General features: G+C 40.8%; 3 protein-coding genes across 4 annotated transcripts in view; 1 reads left to right on the forward strand and 2 right to left on the reverse strand.

Moving 5' to 3' along the window:
* The window catches only part of GNG5 (G protein subunit gamma 5), a 547759-nt gene extending 540832 nt beyond the window's left edge, over positions 1-6927 (reverse strand). The window contains exon 1 of the mRNA XM_050806113.1: positions 6924-6927. The gene's annotated coding sequence lies outside the window, so the exon portion shown is untranslated. The remainder of the gene's footprint in view (positions 1-6923) is intronic.
* Positions 1-17363, reverse strand: part of MCOLN3 (mucolipin TRP cation channel 3) — a 32408-nt gene extending 15045 nt beyond the window's left edge. Inside the window, exons 1-4 of one of the 2 annotated variants that reach the window (XM_050805830.1) lie at positions 17068-17363; positions 12757-12986; positions 8242-8409; positions 1025-1178 (exon numbers count right to left, since the gene is read on the reverse strand). In XM_050805830.1, coding sequence (XP_050661787.1) covers positions 1025-1178; positions 8242-8409; positions 12757-12984 — 550 coding nt within the window. In that variant the 5' untranslated portion in view covers positions 12985-12986; positions 17068-17363. Of the gene's footprint in view, positions 1-1024; positions 1179-8241; positions 8410-12756; positions 12987-16009; positions 16186-17067 lie in introns of those variants that run through there. The other variant, XM_050805841.1, reaches the window with a different exon arrangement.
* DNAI3 (dynein axonemal intermediate chain 3) overlaps positions 1-25704 on the forward strand; it is a 142369-nt gene that overhangs the window by 36206 nt on the left and 80459 nt on the right. The gene's annotated exons all lie outside the window — the stretch shown is intronic.

Below are 25704 nucleotides of genomic sequence, written 5' to 3' on the forward strand. Positions count from 1 at the left end.
TTCTATTATTTTTCTGAATTAAAATTTTAAAAGCTAAATAAACATTGATAACACATGACTCATTTGTTTTTAAGACCTACATGGCTACAACATTTCTGGAGTGGATGGAGGCTAGACAAAGATCTGAACTCTATATTGTTAATGTTATATAAATGCTGTCTTCATTTTTAAGCCTAAACTTTGAGTCCCTCCCCATTTTTGTTTCCTAAGCATAGAATTTGAAGCACTTGCAGTAATTACAGTAATATTTTCTAAGCAGTTTGAAGGATCTATTTTTAAAACATTATGTGCTAACAAGGTTCCTTTAATACACACCCCCCACACACACACCAAAAAGGGAAGACAGCATTTTAGAAAGTTTTCACTAGTCGGTACTATTATCAATATTACCTCTCGAAAAAAAGAATCCTAGTGGCTGTTGTTAAAAGTATTTGAATACTTATTTTTTAACTCAATGACCTAAGCTAATATTTTAGGTATAATTGCAAATAGAACTTTGCTAAGAAGAATAAGCCATGCTATTCCATGTTCTGATTCTCATTCCTCCCCTTCAATCTGCCCCAAAAGATGCATGATAGTGAAGCGGTGTTGGGGCAAGATTTATACATCAAGAGTTTGCAAGCATAATGTTTTACAAGCATAATATCTATCTATTAATACTTCACTGGCATGTCCTGCACAAGAGATGGTGTAATACGGTAGCTAAGAGCACAAACAGCCTGGGCCAAATTTCAGCACTGCCTCTTCTAGCTCGATCTTGGGTAGACCATTTAACTCTCTGAGCCATACTTTAGCCTTCTATAAAAGGGGATAATAATAATCCTTGACTTGCTGGGTTTTCTTGAGGATTCTTGAGTTACAGTAAAGGGCTCAGAACAGTACATGACACATAATAACTCCTATATCATTCTTACTATGTCCTAATAGCACAGACCAAATCAATGTTTTCAAAGATGAAATTACTAATTTTAAATATAAATTGAGGCATTAAAAATTGAAGTTCTACGTTATAGAAGAACATCACCAGTTTCAATTTCTGGATCGATGTCAAAGGTATCATTTCCAGGGTAGATGTGTCCTCGCTTGTAGAAGTGCTGACAGATTGCCATAGCAGACTGCTCGATACCTTTGTTCTCATAAGCATGATTCCCAACGGAGACATTGTATAGCTGCAAGTACTTCAACCAAAACGAGAAACAGAAAATGGGAATGCCAGCCAGGGCAGAAGTGAAGCCATAACTCGTCTCCCTCCCCACCTCTGATACTGGCAGGTTCCCACCTCCCCCTTGAGATAGAGACATTCACCTTGACAAACAGGGTAAGTGACTTGCTGCTGTGCACTAGGAAGGCAAAGGGCTATCACAAATTAGAGTTAGTCTAGATTCAAGCCTCATTTCTGTGACAAACTTTCTGACCTTCTAGTTCCTTATCTGCAAAATTAAAGTCTGAAGCCACTTAATCTTTGCGTTTCTTTCCTCCCTTAAAGAATTATGTTTAGGAACTGACTCTGACATTCAATGTAAATACATATTTTATTTATCTTTAAATTATATCCTGTAAGGTCACAGTTCTACTTTAACACTGTAGTATAAGAAGTGGGGTACAATTATTATAGGCTAGCCAGCAGAACTTTTTTTTAAGAAAGTATTGGTTTAACCTTTATCTTTGCAAGATTATAATTTAATCACCTTTATAGCAATATTGCCTATCCTAGCAGGTCCTCTACATTTAAAAAAAAATTACTTTTACAAGTAAGAATCTTATGGTGCCTTGGAATAACTGTCATCTTAAATTCTTAATGGATATCTGCAGACATGTTTCCAAAACGAAGTGTTTTTGGAGCAATATGTCTGGTACAATTGGTCATTCTGTCATTCTTGAAATTAACAACTTTGTGTGATCGACACATCGAAAATAATTCTGCTAAAAGATATGTGTGAAGCATACTATAACAAATGAAGACAATAATTTCTAATATGGGATAGATTTTGAGTTGGACCTTGTCAAGGTCACTAATGAGCAGCATATTACCAAATCTGATGCCTAGTTCTCAGTCCTCCTGTAACTTAATATCTCCATAGTATCTGATGCAGTTGAATGCTCCTCCTACATGGAATACTTTCTTTACTTGACTTCTGGGACACTGATTGTTTGTTCTTGGTCTCCGTTGCTGAATCCTCCCACTGCTGACCTCTATATTTTGGCGTATCTTTGGATTCAGGCCATGACCTCTATCCACATTCTCTCCACAACTGACTTCAACCAGTCCCATGTTTCAAATACCACTTCTATGCTGACAGCTTCCAAATTTGCATCTCCAGCTCTGACTTTTCCACTGAATACCACACATGGATGGCAATCTGCCTACATGATGCCTATGATGTCTAAGAGGAATCTCTAGTAAATGTGCACACAGAAACACCTCCTTCTTCCACAGTAATTCCCTTCTCAATAAATTATTCTGTAAGTCAGTCAGTTGTTCAGGCCAAAACTTAGGAAAGATCCTTTTGTCAATTCCTCTTATACTGTACTTCCAGTCCATCTGAAAGTCATACATGACTTTCAAATTATCTCCGCACAAGAATCACTTAAAAATCTGAGCCTCCTCACCACAAATAGGACTATCTCTCATCACCTTCACTGATACGGCCTTAGTCCAAACCACCATCCTCTCTCCCCTGGACAAATTAAGCCTCTGCCTCTCCAATCTTCCCTCTCACCTTAGTCTAGTCTCCATCTAGAACTCATAGGATTGCTATAAGGAATGAATGAATTCATGCATGTACAGCCCTTAGAACAGTGATATCCAAAATACACCTGCTCAAGACTCTTGTTTTTGCTATTCTTCCTATCTGAAAGGTTCTTCCTTGAGATAGACACAGGCTGCATGCCCTCTCTTTAGTCTGCTGTCTGTTTACATGTCACCTTGTCGAAGAGACCTTCTCCAACCACCTCCAGCTATTCACTTTGCTGGCTTTATTTTATATTTCACAATACTTATTACAAACTGACAGAAGATGCTCTTACATAGTTATTTATTGCCTGGCTCTTCCAATGAGAATATTACCTCCTTGACTTTATTTGTTCACTGCAGTACCCCTGCACACAAAAAAAGTGCCTGATACATAATAGATACTATTTTTTGTTTGTTTTTGTTTTTGAGACGGAGTCTCACTCTGTCACCCAGGCTGGAGTGCAGTGGCATAATCTCAGCTCACTGCAATCTCTGCCTCCCAGGTTCGACCGATTCTCCTGCCTCAACCTCCTGAGTAGCTGGGGTTACAGGTGCGTGCTACCAAGCCCGGCTAATTTTTTTGTACTTTTTAGTAGAGACAGGGTTTTACCGTGTTAGTCAGGATGGTCTCGATTTCCTGGCCTCGTGATCTACCCACCTCGACCTCCCAAAGTGCTGGGATTACAGACGTGAGCCACTGTGCCCAGCCAATAGATACTATCTAATAAATATTTGAGTGAATACATGTTAGATTTTGCTTATGTATGTTATCATTGTCTCTCCCCTATCAAAAGCCCTTCCATGGCTTCCTGTCTCTCAGAATAAAATTCAGAGCTCCTTTACATGTCCTGAGAGACCTGGCCCCCAGCTCCTCTGGCCCTAACTCTGCCCCCTCATACTTGCCTCCCTTGCATTTTCTCAAACATACCAAACGCTTTCCAGCTTCAGGGCCTTTGCTGTTGCCACACGTTCAGCTTGAAATATTCTCCCCAAGATTTCAAGTCTTCAGAAAGGCCTTTTCTGACCACTCTGAGACTACTGTTATTGCCTTATGCTGGTTTATTTTTCTTCATAGCACTCATCATTACCCTAAACCAAAAGATTTTAGTTAAACTTGTTTAAAATCTATCTCCCCCATTAGAATGCAAGTTCCACAGGACAGGGAATTTATCAATCCACTGCTCTAACACCAGCCCTGCAGGCACACAGTAGGTGCTCAAATATTTGTCAAGTGAATGGTGAGGTGAAAAATTACAATAATGCGATGGAGCTCTTCATTACTAGGGCTAATCTGTGCACAGTGAGTTGGTAAACAGGATAAGATAGATGATTATGGCACCAAGCTTTCTGGTAGCATTAGGATTGGGAAAGTGAGCCAGAATCTACAGTAATAGAAGCAAGCTTCCTAAGCTAGTAAACAACATCACGTTTGGCATATGGGGTAAAGTAGAATAATGCTAGAGATACTCAGTTTTGAGATTTTTGTTTTCCATTTAAGGTACCCAGTAGACCAGTGTGCCTAGAACATATGATGTGTAATGGGAGGTAAATCGGGAAAGGCAAGCAGGGGTCACGAAGCGCAGTCATAGCTGCGATGGGGCCCTACAACGCTCCCAGAGTCCAGGTGTAATTGTGGGGCAGTCCCCACAGGAATCCCCTAAATGGCTGAAACTCCTGACCACAGAATCTTATGTCTTAAACCTTTCAAGGTCTTGAACTGTGAAAGGTCTGAGGCCCATGGCTGCAGGTACCTGTTAACATTATACCTATATACACCACAGTTACATTATATAATATATACATTAACTACATATGCTATAGCCAGACTTCCTTGAGCTCTTCATATGGCTCTTTGTGTAGGTCTGAGTATCTGGCAAGAACTGGGTAATCCAGGGAAGCAGCAGGGCTGTGTCCAGCTAGAGGGCAGCTCTAGAGCCCAAGACAGAGGGTTATGGGACAGAAATGTAGTATGAGATGATGGTTGGAACTAACGATGGTGAGACAGCACAGAGCAGCCAAGTGCCTGAGGTCTTGGTGGAGCTTTAACTAGACTGGGCATCCGTCCCTCCTGGTCTCTGCAGTTCTGCCTTGAGAGAAGAAGTTTTCAGTCAGATCCATGGTTCCCAGGTCAGCCTTTGGGGGATAATATAAAAACACGTTCAATGTCCTTAGCTAAATGCTGTGGCACCAAAAGCAAGAGGTGGTAGGGCAGGGGGGTAGGAAAGAAAGGAAGCCATCCAGAAACAGGAAGTTATAAACTATGTTTGAGCTGCAAGAATAAACGATTCCAGGAAGACCCTGAGGCCTTTCAACCTAAGCCAGAAGACCAGAAAGGAGAAACAGCCTAGGGAGTGGGTGGGAGGAGACTGTGATGGGCAGTTCTGAAGTGCTTGTGGGGTAGGTGTCTGGCAGTGTGGGCAACTACTTGGGAGTCCCTTCATCATAGTGATGGCTGAGGCTGGGTAGTGGAGGTCGTTTCTGCAGGAAAAGGACCAAGCTTTGAGGACTGCTCAAATTTAAGAGGCAGATGAAAGAAAAAGAACCAATAAAGCTGACCCCAAAATTATTGAAGAAATAAGAGGAAAGCCAGGAGACAGCCTAAAAAGAAAATAAGTAGGTCTCTCACATTCAAATATAGAAGCGTATATAATAAACAGCAGTGCTGTTATAATCACAGTATTGGATCAGAATGAGCCCTGGAGATTATCCAGTAGGATGACATCTTGGGAATAAACCCTTGGGGATAGCTAATAGTTATGGATATGCTTCTAAGAATTGAGATGCCACTGCCCTATTTGTCAGTTCCTCTCAGTAACAATCACCTCAACTATTACGGAAACTCTTTCTTTACAGAAAACAAAGATCCTTCCCGTTTTAAAAATAATTTATATTTTGGCCAGGTGCGGTGGCTCATGCCTGTAATCCCTGCACTTTGGGAGGCCAAGGCGGGCAGATCACTTGAGATCAGGAGTTCGAGACCAGCCCGGCCAACATGGTGAAACCTTGCCTCTACTAAAAATACAAAAAAAATTAGCTGGGCATGGTGATGGGAGCCTGTAATCCCAGCTACTCATGAGGCTGAGGTGGGAGAATCGCTTGAGCCCAGGAGGCAGAGGTTGCAGTGAGCCGAGATTGCGCCACTGCACTCCAGCCTGGGTGACAGAGTGAGACCCTGTCTCAAAAATTAAAAATAAAATAAAAAATAGAAAATATTCACATTTTTTTCTATTCATTTCTCAGAAGCATGAATGAGAACTGTACTCACACTCAAAACCCTACTTATTCATAAAAATGTTGATCAAGACACTTTTTATCTTCAGTTAAAAGTACATACTGCTGCTTAGAAAAACAGTAAGTCACCTTAGAAAACAGTAGGGAATCAATAGTAGGGAGTCATACATGGAATGTATGTGTCCCTCCAAAGTTCTTATGTTGGAAATTAAACCCCAATATGATAGTCTTAAGAGGTGAAGTATTTAGGAGGCCCACAATGATGAATAGGACTACTGGCCTTATAAAAGGCTGGGAGAAATTAGCCAGGCCCTTTTGTCCTTCTGCGTTCCACCATGTAAGAACACAGCAAGAAGGTGCAAGCCCTTACCAGACACCAAACCTGCCAGCAGCTTGATCTTGGACTTCCCCGGCTCCAGAATTATTAGGTAGAAATTTCTGTTGTTTGTCTGTTATCTAGTCTCAGGTATTTTGTTGTAGCAGAAGGAACAGACCAAGACAACTAGAATAAAGCAGGTACATGCATTTCCAGAAGGAATGTGGAAATCTGAAAAGCAGAATGGCCTAAGTGCCAAATACTACATTTTGAAGACTGAGTCTAGGTTTACAAATAAAGGTTAAGATGATTTATAAGGAATTTAATGTACTTTGGGAGGCTGAGGTGGGAGGATCACTTGAGGCCAGGAGTTTGAGCAACCTGGGCAACATAGGGAGACCCTGTCTCTACAAAAAAAAAAAAAAAAAATTTTTTTTTTTTTTAATTAGCTAGGTATAGTGGTGCATGCCTGTGGCCTCAAGCTGCTTGAGAGGCTAAGGTGGGAAGATCACTTGTGCCCAGGAGGTTGAATCTGCAGAGAGCTGTGACTGCACCACTGCACTGCAGCCTGGGTGACAGAGTGAGATCCTGTCTCAATAAAAAAAATTTAATGAACTGTTTACCTCTTGCCTCTATCCTGCTCCCCGCCACCCCCTCCAAAAACACCAAACTACCAGTTTAGATCAGACTAGCTTTAGAGAAACTTAATATACTTAAAATTCTAAAAACTGAGTATCTCCATCATTATGCCTTTTCCCCCCTATAAGTTGTAGGACATAGGCCGGGCGCGGTGGCTCAAGCCTGTAATCCCAGCACTTTGGGAGGCCGAGACGGGCGGATCACGAGGTCAGGAGATCGAGACCATCCTGGCTAACACGGTGAAACCCCGTCTCTACTAAAAAATACAAAAAACTAGCCGGGCGCGGTGGCGGGCGCCTGTAGTCCCAGCTACTCGGGAGGCTGAGGCAGGAGAATGGCGTGAACCCGGGAGGCGGAGCTTGCAGTGAGCTGAGATCCGGCCACTGCACTCCAGCCTGGGCGGCAGAGCGAGACTCCGTCTCAAAAAAAAAAAAAAAGTTGTAGGACATAGTTCTGTTTAACAGTTTATGTAACTTATTTCTATTACTTTAGATTTCTGGCTCATTTTCCCAACCCCAGTGCTAACAGAAAGACTTCATGCTATAAATATGTATTTTATCCTAGCAGTTTACATCTTACTGTGCATAGATTGTCTCTAGAAAATGAATAGCCATGATTACACTATAATAATTTTCTGAAGAATTGTAATAATTTTGAAATGTGTTCTGCAAACTAACCCAGTCTGGGAATGCTGACTTCAAGGATGCTTTCAATGACACCTAAAAATTTAAAAATTTGGGGTCTTGAAAAGTATTATTTATGGCAAAAATATATATTACAAACTCAGAATAAAATACAGTATTCATCTACATGATAAACAAGCTTGTTTTTTGTTTGGCAGTTAGTCAATGTCACAATAAAATCATTGTCATGTATGACATAAAGGCCTTACTTACTTTCAAGTGAATTTTTAGGTCTTGGTTGCTGTACAAACTCTGAAAAGTTAATATTCTCATTATTTGTTAAGGAGCCCTGAAAGTATACTTTCAGCTCTGAGGACTTAATGACTACTTACACCCAGGGTCATAGTTACTAATTTTAATCTTTGAGACTCCCATGCCAAGCCCTAACTCTGATTCTTTTAATTAAATCTTTAAAGTTTCTGCCTTTCTGTTACTAAACAAAAGCTTTTCTCAACTTCTGGTTTTATAAAAATTTGTTGACAGTATTTTTTAAAAATTAAAAATAATTTTGTATGTGTCATTTCTAAGCAGAAATGTTCACCCTTCTCCACTTGAATGTCAGTTTCTATTACATACATTGCCACCATTTTTCCAGTCTGTTCTTTTTCCCAAGTAAATAAGGCACACACTTGATTTACCTGGTTCACTGCGAAGATTATCTGATCATACACGTCACTTTGTGTGTACACTGCATATGTGTCATCCATTCGGTCCATATATCCTTTTAGGAAAAGGTGTTTGAATGCTATAGTATTCTCTTCCTTGAAAGCTACCACCATCTGGTTACTTAGCCCAAATAAGACCAGCTTAAAAGAAAAAAAAGAAAAGGTAAGAGGGTGGCAAATATGGGCAGAAAAAGCAGAGCAGAAGGTACAGGGGCTTGAACAACAAATAGAAGAGTTTAAAATGAATTCTCTGGGACATCAAGAAGGTTTTGCAGCAGGTGGATAATAATTTAAGAAAGTACAAGTCCTATGACCACACTATATTCCTAGGTCTAATCACCAAAACCATGACAGTAAGACCAAAAATAGAAAATACCTTTTCAACTCATGTTTAAAGTATATTAACATAATGTGTCCTTAATAGTCATGCAGGATTGACCTAAGTGTTTTAAATGAAACTCAGTTGTTCACACACACAAAAAGTTTCACTGCACTGTTGACATGTTAACCTAAGGCCTTTCAATTATACCTAAAAGCTTACAATATAGCCGGGCGCAGTGGCTCATACCTGTAATCCAAACACTTTGGGAGGCAGAGGCAGGTGGATTACTTGAGGTCAGGAGTTCAAGACCAGCCTGACCAACATGGTGAAACCCCATCTCTACTACAAATAAAAACAGTTAGCCGGGCATGGTGGCACATGCCTGTAATCCCAGCTACTCAGGAGGCTGAGGCAGAAGAATCGCTTGAACCCGGAAGGCAGAGGTTGCTATGAGCTGAGATTGCGCCATTGCACTCCAGCCTAGGCAGCAAGAGTGAAACTACGTGTCAAAAAAAAAAAAAAAAAAGCTTACCATACTCTAAGTCTCTCTTTCGTCTTCTCTTCCCTCTCACCCAAACCTCTATCTCTCTCTCTCTCTTACACACTTCCACACACAGGCACACACATGCACACACACCCCCCACATGCTATACATGCTGTAAATTGAGAAACTACACTCTTACTTAAATCCCAGAGTGAGGCAGAGTATATTTTATATGGAAGGCAGGAACAGTGTTGACCACCTATGTGCCATACACTATTCCGGGAACTTTCCTCATACTAATCCTGCCTTATATTCCTAATACACCAATTTTAGAGGTGAGGCCTAGAGAAGTTACATCATTTTTTCAAGTCACATAACTAGCCAGTTGATACAGTCAAAATTGAAACCCATGTCTGACAGACTAAATCTAGGTTCTATCCACCCTGTCATGCTACACAAAGTAATTCAGGGTTTCATCAGAAAAAAACAGAGCAGACAATCTTTTCCCCTCTCCCTTCCACATATGATATATGGTCTGCACCCCACACATATCATCACTCTGCACCTAACTCTCATTTCTGCAGAGCTTCTTTAATTATCCTCAATAAGACTATATCTTGATATTCTGGGGATTTTGCACCTGTTGAAGCTGATGACCAAACAGCCCCAAAGAATGCTCAAAGATATTCTTACCAGTCATTCAAATACAATTATGGCAAAAATACAAATACAATTATGGCAAAAATATATATTACAAACTCAGAAAAAATACAGTATTCACCTATATGAAAAACAAGCTTGTTTTTTGTTTGGCAGTTAGTCAATGTCACAGTAAAATCATTGTCATGTATGACATAAAGGCCTTACTTTCAAGTGAATTTTTAGGTCTTGGTTGCTGCACAAACTCTGAAAAGTTAATATTCTCATTATTTGTTAAGGAGCCCTGAAAGTATACTTTCAGCTCTGAGGACTTAATGACTACTTACACCCAGGGTCGTAGTTATTAATTTTAATCTTTCATCATAGTGATGGCTGAGGCTGGGTAATGGAGCCACCACACCTGACTCTCATGTGTCAGCAGTGAGCTAGCGACTGAGGATACAATGAGAAGACATTGGTCCCTGCCCTCAAAGGTTTAGTGGCAGACAGGAATAACAATGGCTGAGAGAAAACTGCTGTCATTCAGAGTAAGCCAGGCAGTGGGAAAAGAGAAATAGGATGTCCACCATTGTAAACATCTTTCTTTTGCTGCTGCAGACACAAAATCTCAAATTTAACCGAAGGACCACCTCCTTTTCCCTGAGAGAATCTGTCACCATTTGCTCACCTCATTTGCCCAATTACAAAGCTGTCTTTATCTACTATTTGTTTGATTGCTCTGATATAAATTAAGGAAACATCACAATTAAGAAACCCTCAGTTCCTTTTAAAAACTTACCTAAACCTTTTACATGCTTATTACTAGCAGCTTTAGTATCTTAAACCATTGGCCAGTTTTCCTTTGATCACCCTAGTAAACATAGGAAGGTTAGATGAGCTCCCTAAGAATTAAAAATTAAGAATTAAGAATTACGAACATAAATCTTAGAGAAAATCTTAGAGAAAATAAATCTTAGAGAAAATAAATCTGAGTTTGAATATCAGTTCTACTCTTCTAGTTTCCTGACTATGACAGGGTCCTTTTCCTTACCAAGCCCCTCATCGTTCTCCTCTGTGAAATGAGGATACCACTACCTACCCTCCAACTTGTTTTAAGAATTGAGTATGGGCCGGGCACAGTGGCTCACCCTGTAATCCCAGCACTTTGGGAGGCCTAGGTGGATGGATCACCTGAGGTCAGGAGTTCAAGAGCAGCCTGGCCAACATGGTGAAACCCCATCTCTACTAAAAATACAAAAGTTAGCCAGGCGTGGTGGCATGCGCCTGTAATCCCAGCTATTCAAGAGGTTGAGGCAGGAGAATCACTTGAACCCAGGAGGCAGAGGTTGCAGTGAGCTGAGATGGTGCCACTGTACTCTAGCCTGGGCCACACAGTGGGACTCCATCTCAGAAAAAAAGAATTGAACATGATGACACCTATAAAATATTTAGCCTGGTACACAGCAAACACTCAAGTGGTACCTATTATTATTCTAAGTAGAAAATATTCATGTTCAATTGTTACAGGCTTTTCCCTTTTATAAGAAACAATAGACATAAACTTTTCACTATTGTGTTGTGACACACCATATTATCACTCAGAAGTTAAGAATTTCAATTTCAACTTGCCAAATATTTGGCTGAGGATTGAACATCCATTTTCAGTGTGTATAATAGAGAGAATGCCTTCAAAGTCTTGACATTGCCACTGACGAGCCATGTGATTTTTTTTTTTTTTTTTTTTTTTTTTTTTTTTTGAGACAGGGTCTCACTCTGTCACCCAGGCTGGAGCACAGTGGTGTGATCACTACACCTGGCTAATTTTTCTATTTTTTGTAGAAACGGGTTTTCACCACGTTACCCAGGCTGGTCTGGAACTCCTTAGCTTAAGCAATCCACCCACCTCAGCATCCCACAGTGCTGCAATCATAGGCATGAGCCACCCTGCCTGGCCAAGCCATGTGACTTTAAAAGAGCTCTATGAATGTCAGCTTCTTCTTCTGTAAAATGAGCCAGTAGGAGTGTTAGAATTAAATGAAATAATGTACTGGAACAGGGTAGTCACCAAATGTTTGTTTCCCTTGATACAACATCTAGCATTAGAAACAAGCAAGAATTCTACCAACTTCATATGATTGTAGAAATTGCTTTGGTTCCCTAACAATCATAAGCATTTGTTCTCAATAAGCAGTTAAAATTAGTAATGTCCTGTTTTTTTAATCTCTCCTTCAATACCAATTGTTTATTTACTTAAGCATTTTTCACCAACTTAGGAAGAGTAAGTAATAATAAAAATAAACCTATCACATCGATTTTTCTCATTAAAATCTGCTTTTATTTTGCCCTTTGCTTTTAGCAAGAGATAATTACTCTCACCAACGGGAAAACATATTTTCGTAAGAGTAAATCACAACCAGTATATATTAAGAATCACAAAATATGGTTCCTCCTTCCCCCATAAAAATATTAAAAGAAGCCAAGGAAATAAGATTTAAAAGCTCCCTTTGAACTAAAAAGAGGTCCTGTGTTTCTCTAGCTCCTGCCACTCCTCTTCTCTTAGTTAACTTCACATTCTTCCATTGCACGGGTCTCATGATCACAGGGTTGTGAGAACCTAAGAATTTGCCTGTAGCAAGAGCCCTTTAAGTTTCTGAAGAGAGAAATTCCCAGGAAACTAACTAGGAAGGAAAAGAAAGTCCTAATATTGGACAACACTAGTTTCCATGGCTTATTTAGAAACCAGCTGAACCTCTTCATTGGAAGCCAAATATTAGTTTTCCTTTGCTGAAAACTAATTAGATTATGTGACTAAAATTATAACCAAGGGAAAGATGAGAAGAAAAAAACTAAGAAAAAAGAAGCCAAACTCTTTCACAAATGTTGAAGACAGAAGGGTCTAAGATTGTGTGTTTTCTTATCTGTTACTGTTCTACATTATGCATGTAGTTAAAAGTTATATATATTAAAAAAACAAAAACACTGTCCATAGTTCTCTTTGTTATTAAAAGAGGCTTTCACCAAACCCATGATCTGAGATACTTACCTGGATAGTCACCATTGCAATTTTTAGAATTTGTATGGCAAGTTTCCATGGTTTTCTACCTCGAGCCCAGAACTTCTCACAGGGATTCATGAAAAAAAATTTGAGTTTTCGCCTCATCTGGTCTTCTAATAGAAGCTCCTCAGATGGAGATGTATGCTGGTTAAAATTGCAGCGATTTTCCTCTTCATGAGAGCTGCAGCTACTTATAACTACCTCAGGATTTGCCATCTCTAGAGGAAAAAAAAAACAACAACCAACATTTCCATTTAGTGAGTAAAGACACAAGTCCATATTCTTTTTTTTTTTTTTTTTGAGACGGAGTCTCGCTCTGTCGCCCAGGCTGGAGTGCAGTGGCCGGGTCTCAGCTCACTGCAAGCTCCGCCTCCCGGGTTCACGCCATTCTCCTGCCTCAGCCTCCGGAGTAGCTGGGACTACAGGCGCCCGCCACCTCGCCCGGCTAGTTTTTTGTATTTTTAGTAGAGACGGGGTTTCACCATGTTAGCCAGGATGGTCTCGATCTCCTGACCTTGTGATCCGCCCGTCTCGGCCTCCCAAAGTGCTGGGATTACAGGCTTGAGCCACCGCGCCCGGCACAAGTCCATATTCTTTGATACTGCAGGAAGAAGCCCAAATAGAAGTTCTGGTTTCAAATAAGCACCACTGCTCTAAACTGCATTTTAGATGTTTACAGAATCAGTTCTAATGTAAGACATCACTTTTTTATTTGTTTTAATTACAAAGTGAATTTTCACATAGTTCAAAGTTACCAAATTCAAGGGCTGCTCCCAACAGTAAAAGATTATATGTACATATATATAGGATGTATATGTTTTCTGCCTCACTCAGTATAGTTAGAGCAGGATCAGAGACCTGAGGACCACGGGGAAGGACTTCAGAGGGTATGTGGGCCTTGAAGTTATATGAAAACTTTCATATATGTGGCTGTGGACACTTTTTCCTGGGAAGTAACTAAAACTTTCACAGATTATCAAAAAATGTTTAAAACCACTGAGTTAAAGATAGCAGGGTGTAGTGTAAAGAACCAAGATTCAGTTTGGTTTCTAATCCTGGTTCTATAACTTGACATTTCTGCAATCTCAAGGAAATCATTTAGCCCTTCTGAGCCTCAGTTTCCTCTCCAGCAAAATGGGAATAACACCACCTACCCTTCTACGATTGTAGCCAGAATTAAATAGTTATGATTGTAGTGACCATTATATAAAACAGCAAAGCCTTTGCATAGGGTCTAGCGCTAAGCAGACTCACCTGCCTAACACCCACAGCAGACAGAGCGGCTTCCTAGAAAGGTTCTTTAAGGGGCAGTATGTGCCTCAGGAAACATAACTGTTGTACAAAGGGGAAAGTAGGCCCTCAATGTAAGCCTAATTCCCAGTCTGTGGCATCACTTGTAAGGACTTTTTAATTGAAGGCCTTATATTTATAGCATATTTTCAAAGTACTTCATATCTATTTGGGGAGGCCGGTGCGTTTGAAAAGGGCTGGGTTGGGCTGGTTTTATTGTCTTCAGAATCAGCTTTTTCAAAGTGACGGAGAAGTCACTCTAGAGACTGGGATGGATCTTGGATTTTCCCTCAGACTAAGACTGATATTATACTATGGAAACCTGTTCAAAGTAAAATACCCCAAACCATGAGTAGGGTTCTTCCATACAGAAAAGAAAGGCAGGCTTTATTTGACATTTTAATAATAACTTGTACTCAGCAATGAAGGAGGAAAATTGCAACCTGCATTCATACAATTTCTTACAAGTCACTGGTTAGATACCATGCTGCTTTCCAAGTCTAGAACCCCACTTTTGATTCCAATTCAAGCATTCTTAGCAAGCCCAACATCTCCGAACAATAGATACTGGCTATAAAGAATAGCCATGAGGAAGGTTTTTAAACTCTCGATTAATGAAGAGATTAATAAGGATACTGCTGGATGAATAAACCATAAAACATATTTACTGTATGGCATATGCAGTACCTTCAAAATGAAATAATTATGATATAACTCATTAAAGTGTGGCTTGTGTGTGTGTGTTAAAATGCCCATCAAAGCATAAATGCAGTAATTCTTAGGTAAAGGCATAAAGGAAAGAAAATTATTAATAAATTAGGATTTTCACTCAACAGTTTTACTTCCTTCAAAAAGGCAGGTTTTTTTGGGTTTTTTTAATACTTTAAGTTCTAGGGTACATGTGCACAACGTGCAGGTTTTTTACATATGTATACATGTGCCATGTTAGTGTGCTGCACCCATTAACTCGTCATTTACATTAGGTATATCTCCTAATGCTATCCCTCCCCGCTCCCCACAATAGGTCCCGGTGTGTGATGTTCCCCTTCCTGTGTCCAAGTGATCTCATTGTTCAATTTCCACCTATGAGTGAGAACATGCAGTGTTTGGTTTTCTGTTCTTGCAATAGTTTGCTGAGAATGATGGTTTCCAGCTGCATCCCTGTCCCTACAAAGGGCATGAACTCATCCTTTTTTATGGCTGCATAGAATTTCATGGTGTATATGTGCCACATTTTCTTAATCCAGTCTGTCACTGATGGACATTTGGGCTGATTCCAAGTCTTTGCTATTGTGAATAGTGCTGCAATAAACGTATGTGTGCATGTGTCTTTATAGCAGCATGACTTATAATCTTTTGGGTATATCCCCAGTAATGGGATGGCTGGGTCAAATGGTATTTCTAGTTCTAGATCCTTGAGGAATCCCCACACTGTTTTCCACAATGGTTGAACTAGTTTACAGTCCCACCAACAGTGTAAAAGAGTCCCTATTTCTCCACATCCTCTCCAGCACCTGTTGTGTCCTGACTTTTTAATGATTGCCATTCTAACTGGTGTGAGATGGTATCTCATTGTGGTTTTGATTTGCATTTCTCTGATGGCGAGTAATGATAAGCATTTTTTTGTGAAGGCAGGATATTTTAACCAGCATTTAAGGAGACTTTATCTATAGGACTTAAAACACAGATGATTTCATGTTCACCAAAGCTCGCATATGAACACCAACATAATGATGAAGCTGTTAATAATCAAGCATGTTGGTGAATTGTATATTGACACTAAGCCCTTTCCACTTTGATACAGGGAAAATTAAATTTTAAACAAACTAGCCACACACCATGTAACAGTAACCCACAGGAACAAAGAGAAAACAAGCCAACCAGCATCTATTCAGCACATCACAAGGAGTTGTCCTGGAAGACATTTCATTCACCAGGACCGGCTGCTGACCTTGGAAACGGTAGCTTTACCCAGTCTGAAAAGCACTTCCGAGGGTGCACTTTTAAAAACTGCAAACTGTCGGAAACCCCAGCAGCTGAAGGAGATATTCGCAGCCAGCCACCTTTGACATTCACCCGGAGCACCGGCACGGGAGGCAAGGTGGGCGAAGGGCCCCAGCAGGAGAGGCCACCGAAGTATCTATCAGGCATGCTCTTAGAAGGAGCAAACGGACACGCACAGGTTACCTATTCCTGGCGGTCAGAGGGTTGATTGGAGTAAGCTGTAGAAAATTGGAGAAAGCCCGGGACTGTATAAATAGGAAAGGCCTCGCAGTTGGCGACAAAGTTACGCAACCTCGTTTTTTCAGAAGCGCTTTCCCACTTCATCAGACACAAAACTTTGGTCTCACCAGTCTTTCTCTTTTTTTCTTTTTTTAAACAAACAAACAAGGGTTGACACTTATGTCGGGTAATCTGTGCGAGAAAGAGCCGGAGGGTTGCAGCGATGTCCCAGAGCGGTCGCTGCCATCCCCGGGCACTGCCCTTGAGCTCAGACGGCCGCAGTCCGGCTGGCGGCTGCTTTCAGCCAGCGCAGCGACCTGGGCTTGAGCCCCCACTTCCAGCCGCCCCCACCTCTAACAGGGGGACAGTCCGCCTTGAGAGGGGCCGGCCGAGCCGCCTCAAGGCCATCTGGAGTCCCGGCCGGTATCAAAGCCTTCCAGCGCAGGGGCTCCGGGCAGAGGTGGCTTCCAGCCTTCTGAGCCCTGGCCACAGGTGGGCGGCGGCCTGGAGGGGGACTGAAGAGCAGAGCACCCCCACCCGCCCAGCCCCGGGCAGGCCTGGCAGGCACGCACCTCCACTGACCTGAGGGCGGTGTGGGGGCGGCGCGGAACAGCTGCATCTCGCGCCCAGCTCCAGCCCGCCTGCCCTCCATGGCGCCGACTGCCCGGCCCTCCCGCGGCGTCCCCGACGGCTTGCTGCCTCCCGGCCTCCCGGGCCCCTCCCTGTGCGCTGCGGGCGCCGTTCCTGCGACACTCGACGCCCCAGGGCGGCGCCCGGCGGGCTCACCTGGGGTACAGCGGGGAGCGGCCGCAGCTCCGGTGTCCGCGGCAAGAGCGTAGGGAGAGTCAGCGAGCGGCTCCAGCAACCTCGAGCCCCGCTCCGCCCAGGGTCAGAAGGGAGGAGAGCGCCCAGTCCGCCGCCCGGGCATCCTCCCGCCCCCGCCGCTTTAACTCGTGACCCTACTCCCGGCTCCGGTTCCCGCCGCGCCCTGTCGCGGGGGCCGCCTTTCAAGAGCACAGGTGGGACGCAGGAGGCCGTCCGGAGGAAGCCGGCGTTGTGCCCGTTCTCTGCCACCCCCACCCTATCACTCCCTTGATTTTCTCCCTGAGCAACCCGTTCCGCCCTGCTCAGGTTTGCCCGCTTTGCTCAGGAGCTGCCGGGGGGGGCCACCCGCTCCCGGCCGAGGCCCCTCAGGTGGTTGCCCGGCTCCGCAGGTGCGGGATCTATAGCTCCTAGCGCCGGTGAGTATGAGGCACCGCTGCAGCCTCCCATTGTGATGTTTGCATACAAAGTGAAATCTTGAATGTCTTAGAGTTTCAAGCCTGAACCTTGTTCCCTCCCTGGGTCTTCTAGTTTCAGACAAGTGCCGTGAAATGAGTGGACAGTCGACTAGACTACTCTGTAGATTGGGGGCTGGGGCAGAAAGAGCCCTGGGAAGCTTTTCCAAGAAATGTAAATAGAAATACCTAAAGTGGACTTTGAACCGTAATCTTTTTCTTCATAAATTATCCTTAAATATTAAACCTAATACCCCTTATCAGGATTGGATCAGAAACTTTGGTTAATTTTAATTATAATTACTTTGGATTCGTTCTGATTTTTAATTTTTACTTATTTATTTTTTTGGCCACGGGTAAGTTGGTAAAGGTCACTGAATTTCCCTACTAGGGTATTCCTGAAATTAGGTCGATACCTGGCAAACCTTTTATAAAACCTGTTTTCAAATCCTAAACCAGTATGCATGAATTACTAATAAATTTTTGCAACAGGGTACAAGAATGTTATGCTGTTGATTAACCTGGATCCCACATACCGTGAACAAGGTAGATCCCGCATACCGTGAACAAGAACAGAAAGGATATAATTGGCACAATTCTCAAGTGCAATTTGGGAAATACAATGTAATCTTTAATCCCCATATGCCTACACACGATGTAACGCTATCTCCTTACTTGACGGTAAGAGTTTGAAATGCTTGATTGTTCAGGAACAATCTGAACTTTGTAGAGGTTCACAGTCATAAATGATGGCCCTTGCTTAACCCTCGTTTTAGCTGAGTTATAAGGACCGGTGAATAGAAAAAGCCAGGGTTTGAACTCAGGCAGATGAGGGCCCAAATAATCTTCTGTGCCACTTATTGGTCTCTAGGGAGTTACTTACCTTCTCTCAACCCCTTTTCCTTTTATGTGCAATCTGTAAGGTTAGCCGAGAGAAAGAACGAGAGAGAGAGTGAGAGTGAGTAAGAGAGAGAGAGAGAGAGAGACAGAGAGAGACAGACAAGTTCAGGCAAGCCTTTATTCAACCTCCCGGCTGCTCCATTACAGAGAGAGGCAGCCCTGAGCTTACAAAATGAGGGGTTTATATGGGGGAGAGAGACCCTGAGACTGTTTGTTGGTTTACTCTGCCACATATCACCTCGTGACGTTTATGGTACCGGATGGTGTAGGTAAAATTTGTTTGTGCTTCCCACGACCTCCCACTGTGCGGTCCAGATGGTTTGTAATTGGGTTTGTTTTAGAGCAGCAAGGCCTGATAGGTAAAAGTCTGCTGGCTTCACCGCGGTGCCTAGATAAGGGCTTAGAAATGTAAAAAGGTTTGGGGGAAGGGGAGGGGTGACACGGAGAGGTTTGAGGGGGTGGGGGTGGGGGTGTTGGCAGTACCAAGAAGCTTTTTTGGGGCAGCTTGTCCCTAACACAATCTAGCTAATAAAAGGAATGGTGATTTTCAATTAATATGATACATGTAAAGCACCCATTACTGTATCAAGCATATGTGATGTGCTTATAAATGCTGACTCCCCCTTTTTATTGGAAGACTTAATGAAAATATCAACCATGTTCATAAATTACAAGAATCAATATTATTAAAATGTCAGTTTTCACCAAGTTCATTTATAGATTCAACCCAATCTCAATGAAAATTCTAGCAAACTGTTTTGTAGAAATTGACAACTTGATTCTAAAATTCTTATGGAAGCAAATGCAAAGAATCAAGAATAAACAAAGCAATTTTTTAAAAGAAAGATAAAACTGGAGGATTTATCCTACCTATATCTATAAAGCTATTTAAGCTAGACAACTTGGTACTGATGAAGAGAGACATATAGACTACACATAGGCAATGGAACAAAATAGAATCTGGAAATAGATTCACACATATATGGTCAATTGATTTCTGACAAAGATGTTAAAACAATGTAAAGGAGAATATTAAACGTTAACAATCAACATAATGATTTTACTGGCTTAAAGGAATATATTGACACCAAGTCAAAAGAAAGACAGGAAAGCTGACATGAAAGGTTTACATAAACATTCCTGGAAAGCAGGAGAGGAGTGCATAAAAGAGAAGCAGTTAAGGTCTTATCAGTCAATCTTGCTTTTAACTTTTGCAATGTTGTGTGTGTTTCTGGACTTGTCAGTGAGTCATTCTTGTAGATAAACATCAATACATTTATACTCATAGAATATATTGTGTTAATCCAATTAATGGTATTGCAAGAAATAAGTGTTGGAAGCAAACAAGTTCCTACATTGCTAATTTCAACATATGATTTTTTTTTTTTTTTTTTTTTTTTTTTTGAAACAAGGTCTAGCTGTGTTGCCCAGGCTGGAGTGCAGTTGCTCGATCTCAGCTCACTGCAACCTCTGCCTCCTGGGCTCAAGTGATTCTCCTGCCTCAGCCTCCCGAGTAGCTGGGATTTCAGGCATATGCCACCACGCTCAGCTAATTTTTGTATTTTTAGTAGAGATGCGGTTTCACCATGTTGGCCAGGCTGATCTTGAACTCATGACCTCAGGTGATCTGCCCACCTTAGCCTCCCAAAGTGCTGGGATTATAGGCATGAACCACCGCACCTGGCCTCAACATATGATTCTATGTGATGCTCTTGATGTTGCTAGAATATCCAAATGGTATATTACTATTATAACACATTTTGGTGGACAACCGACTACACCTCTTGTGAGAGGTACACAACACCTCTCATAAGATTATAGCAGAGTTGAAAAATTCCTGTCGCCTAGTGATGTGGTAATGTCACCACAATAACGTTGTAGAGCAATGCGTTATCTACCTATTCGTGGGGATGCTGGTGTAAATAAACTCCTACTGCACTGCCAGTCTATAAGAGTGTAGCACATATAGTTGTGTGCAGTACATAATACTTGACAATGATAATAAACAACCATGTGATTGGCTTACATATTTACTATACTGTTATCATTATTTTAGAGTATACTTCTACTTGAAAAAAAAAAAAAAAAGCCAGCTGTCAAATAGCCTCAGGATGTATTCCAGAAGAAGATGGTGTTATCGTAGATGACAGTTCCATGCCTGTTATTACCCCGGACATCTTCCAGTGAGATAAGATGCAGAGGTAGAAGACAGTGATATTGTTAATCCTGACCTTGTGTAAGCCTATGCTAATGTGTGTGTTTTTGTCTTATTTTTTAACAAAAAAAATAGTTTTGAAAAATAGAAAAAAGCTAGTAGAATAAGGATATAAATATTTTTGTATAGCTGTACAATGTGTTCGTGTTTTAAGCTGTGTTATTACAAAGGAGAGTTTAATCATTTTAAAAGTTTGACCGGGCACTGTGGCTTACGCCTGTAATCTCAGCACTTTGGGAGGCCAAGGTGGGTGGATCACAAGGTCAGGAGTTTGAGACCAGTCTGGCCAATATGGTGAAACCCTGTCTCTACTAAAAATACAAAAATTAGCCGGGCTTGGTGGCGGGCGCCTGTAGACCCAGCTACTCAGGAGGCTGAGGCAGGAGAATCACTTGAACCCGGGAGGCGGAGGTTGCAGTGAGCTGAGATTACACCACTGTACTCCAGCCCGGGTGACAGAGGGAGATCCCTCTCAAAAAAAAAAAAAGTAAAATAAATAAATAAAAGTTCATACCATTTCCATTGTGCAATGAAAAATAAATAAATGAATAAATAATTTAAATTTTTAGGCCAGGAGAGGTGGCTCATGCCTGTTTATCCCAGCACTTGAGAGGCCAAGGCGGGAGGCCTGCTTGAGTCCAGGAGATTGAGACCAGCCTGAGCAACACTGGGAGACCTCATCTCTACAAAAATTTTTAAAAATTAGCCAGGGATAATGGCATGTTCCTGTAGTCCCAGCTACTCCAGAGACTGAGATGGGAGAATCACTGAGTCCAGGAGGTGGAGGCTGCAGTGAGCCGTGATTATGCCACTGCACTCTAGCCTGGGCAACAGAGCAAGACCCTGTCTCAAAAATAAATAAAAGTTTATAAAATAAAAAACTTACAGTAAGCTAACATTAACTTATTATTAAAGGAAGAAAAATGTTTGAAATAAATTTAGTGTGGTCTATGTGTTTATAATTTAAGGTAGTGTACAATAATGACCTAGGCCCTCACATTCACTCACTGCTTACCTACCGACTTACCCAGAGCAACTTCCACTTCTGCAAGTTTCATTCATGGTAAGTCCCCTATACAGGTGTACCATTTTTAATCTTTTTTTTTTTTTTTTTTTTTTTTTTTGAGATGGAGTCTCGTTCTGTTGCCCAGGCTGGTGTGCAGTGGTGTGATCTCGGCTCACTGCACACCCCGCCTCCCAGGTTCATGCCATTATCCTGCCTCAGCCTCCCGAGTACCTGAGACTACAGGCGCCCACCACCAAGCCTGGCTCACTGCACGCACCGCCTCCCGGGTTCATGTCATTCTCCTGCCTCAGCCTCCCAAGTAGCTAGGACTACAGGCGCCGGCCACCAAGACTGACTAATTTTTTGTATTTTTAGTAGAGACGGCGTTTCACCATGTTAACCAGGATGGTTTCGATCTCCTGACTTTGCAATCCGCCTGCCTTGGCCTCCCAAAGTGCTGGGATTACAGGCATGAGCCACTGCGCCCAGCCCCCATTTTTAATCTTTTATATCATATTTTGACTGCATGTTTTATTTTTTTCTATGTTTAGATATGCTAACATGCTAACATACACAAATACTAAACACTGTGTTCCAGATGCCTACAGTATTCAGTAAAGTAGCATGCTGTTCAGGTTTGTAGCCTGGGAATAATAGGCTACGCTACATAGCCTAGGTATATAGAAAGCTATCCCATCTAGGTTTGTGTAAGTACACTCTATGATGTTCATACAATGACAAAATTACCTAACAATGCATTTGTTAGGATGTATCCCTATCATTAAGCTCTGCGTGACTGTATTTGAATACCCAATCTCGTTTTCTGCATTTTCCAGAGTTTGAATATTCACTAAAGGGTATCGTTCTCTGTAAAACAAAATATTTTTATTGTTAAAAAAGTAAATGAGCTTATATAAAGCAACAGATACTCCAATGTCCAATCTGATAATACTTTGGAAGCACGTTTAACAAGTGAACTGACATCAAGTGCAAAATGAGAGAAATTTTCTCTCATCTGGAATATCTGTCACAAAGCAAAGATGAAATATATCAGATAAGGAAATTGTTTTATATGTTTTAAATTGTCATTTGAAGAATTATTTTTAATTAAAATTTAGAATTTTTTATTTGGAATTTATTTTGCATTAATGCTTCCTTCTTTTAATGATTTTTACTATGAAATATCTATGACAGGTAGTGATCATTATCATATATAATCAAATACATACTCTTCTTCAGTATGTTGGCTGATAATAATAATAAATCATGCTTTTATTATCTTTTTTAAACCAAAAGAAACCTCTGAAACTTTTAGTATAATCCAAGTACAGAAAAGATTCAGTTTATTATTATGGTTACTCATTATGTTTTTAAAACATGTAAAGTGTTATGAAAACTACAAAGTGAGTTATGATTTCAAGAATTCCAATTTTTTGCTCCTGAATCTCAAGCCAGTAGATCCCTATGACATTCTTCATATCTGCTGGATGAAAGGGAGCTTTTTTCATATCCTTATCTTCGTATTCAAAATTCCTATCTGTTTTAGAGTAAGGTGGCTCAGCTGAAAGTGTCAGGAGGCGTGGGTATTAAATCACACATTTGTAAACCCAAAATAGTTTTCACCTTTCTGTCTTCTTACATCTGTACCATTTATCTTTCTCCCCTTAATTTCTTCTTTTTTTCTCAATAAAATTTTTATTTATTTAACACATACATATTCAGCAAGTATTTATTGAGGACTCCTATTTTCCAGTAATGGTATTAGATACTGTCAATGAAAATATTAATAAAATATAGTTGCTGTTCTTAAGGATCTTACAGTCTAGAAGATGATTTTTTTTAATTTTGAGAAAATTTTAAATACAGAAAAGTACAAAAATAACAATACATTAATGCTATTCAGTACCCACAACCCCCCAAATTGAACACATTTTACATTTTCTTTTGTTTTTGGCCTTCCTAATTTATGAGGAATAAAGCATTATAAAGTTAACCAACTGATATGGTTTGACTGTGTCTCCACCCAAATCTCATCTTGAATTGTACTCCCCATAATCCCCACCTGTAGACAGAGAGACCCTGTGGGAGGTGATTGGACCATGTGGGCGGTTTCCCCTAGGCTGTTCTCATGATAGTGAGTTCTCAGGAGATCCGATGGTTTTATAAGTATTTGACAGCTCCTCCTTCACACACTCACACTCTCTCCTGCCGCCTTGTGAAGATGATGCTTCTTCTTCTGCCATGATTATAAGTTTCCTGAGGCCTCCCCAGCTATGTGAAACTGTGAGTCAATTAAACTTCCTTTGTTTATAAATTACGCAGTCTCAGGTAGTGTTTTTATAGCAGTGTGAGACTGGACTAATACACCAACCCTCCCCAAGTGTAACCTTCTATCATGAATTGGTGTGAATCATTTCAGTCCATTTGTAATACTTTTCTTGAATATGTGTTCCCATTATATATAGGAATCATTCATGCATGTGTTTGTTTACAAAGATAGCATTGCTCTGTACCTAATCGTTAATACTACACTTACCATTTTGTCTTAAGCTATATTCATTCAAGTTTATTTTAGCAGCTGTATGCTATTTTATTGATTATACCATATCATTCTATGCATTTCACTACTGATGGACATTTAGGTTGCTGCCATCTTTTGCCATTACAAAAAACAAAAAAATTCAGCAGTGAACATCCATGAATCATTTTCTTATGCACGTCTGTAAAATTTTCTCTAGGGTAAATATCCAGAAGTAGAATTGCTAGATTATAGGAGGTATTTATTTTTAGTTAATATAAACTGTCAAATTACTCTCCAAGGTGTTTGTTCCAAATGCTTTAATGAACATTTGTGGCATACCTTGTGTATGCCAACATAGACTTAGACACTGGGACAGGAGAAGTAAGCATGGCAAAAATCCCTGCCCTTGTAGAGTTTACATTTTAGTGGACAAAAACAGTCAAACATAAGTACACAGTGTGTTAGAAAGTGATAAATAGTATGAGTAAAAATAAAGCGGAGAAAGGAGAACGAGGAGTGCTGAGAAGTTGGCATTTTAAAAAGAGTGGAGAGTAGGCCTCACTGAGAAGTTAACATTTTAGCAAAAACTTGAAGGATATCTTGTTTAAGTTCTCTAGGCAGAGGGAACAGCCAATGCGAAAGAGGAGATGCCTACCAATGCGAAAGAGGAGATGTGTTTGAGTAACCTTAAGGACACCAGTATGTCTGCAGTGGTGTGAGCTGCAGGGAGTAATGGTAGGAAATGAAGCAAATAACAGGAGCCAGGTTATGCTGGACCTTGGCCATTGTGAGGACCTTAGCTTTTAAATGGAGTGAAATTGGAGCTGTTGGAGGGTAGTGAGCAGAAGACTGATATGATATGACTTGTTTTAAAAGTGCATCCCTCTGACTGCAATGTTGAAAATATATCCTAAAAGTGTGAAGGATGGAAGAAAAGGTGTGAAGGATGACTCTTAAGTTTGTGCAGTGACCCTGAAGATGAAATTGCCATCAGCTAAGATGAAGAAGAGGGCAGGAAGAGCAGGTATCTGGGGAGAACCAGCAGTTCAGTTTTTAATGTGTTTTTGAGATGTCTATAAAGTGCTTCTCAGACTATCTGTTAAAGGGTTAGTTGACTTGGTTTTGTTTTCATTTCTTTCACAGACTAATAATTCTGTAAAATTACAACATAAATAAATTGCTAAAAGAATGAAATAAGGACGTTTGAAATACAAACCTCAATTTTGTTCATACGTAACATGAAGTTACTGTGTCAATTTGCTAAAAAGTTTTTAAACTCCCAATTTCAGTACTACTTTTACTGCAGATGGGTAACAATTATTTCATAAACTAGTGGTCTAGTAGCAAATATTTCCTGGCTGGCATTGAAGGAAAGGCCAGGCTTTAGATAACTATGTATTAAACATCCAAGTGGAAATGTCTTGTAGACAGTTGGATATTCAAATCTACTTTTAATAGTCACTAAAGGACAGAGGTAATGTCTATACATTCATTTGGAACAGAA

The sequence above is a fragment of the Macaca thibetana genome, chromosome 1 (assembly GCF_024542745.1).
Source record: "Macaca thibetana thibetana isolate TM-01 chromosome 1, ASM2454274v1, whole genome shotgun sequence".
Lineage (NCBI taxonomy): Eukaryota > Metazoa > Chordata > Mammalia > Primates > Cercopithecidae > Macaca > Macaca thibetana.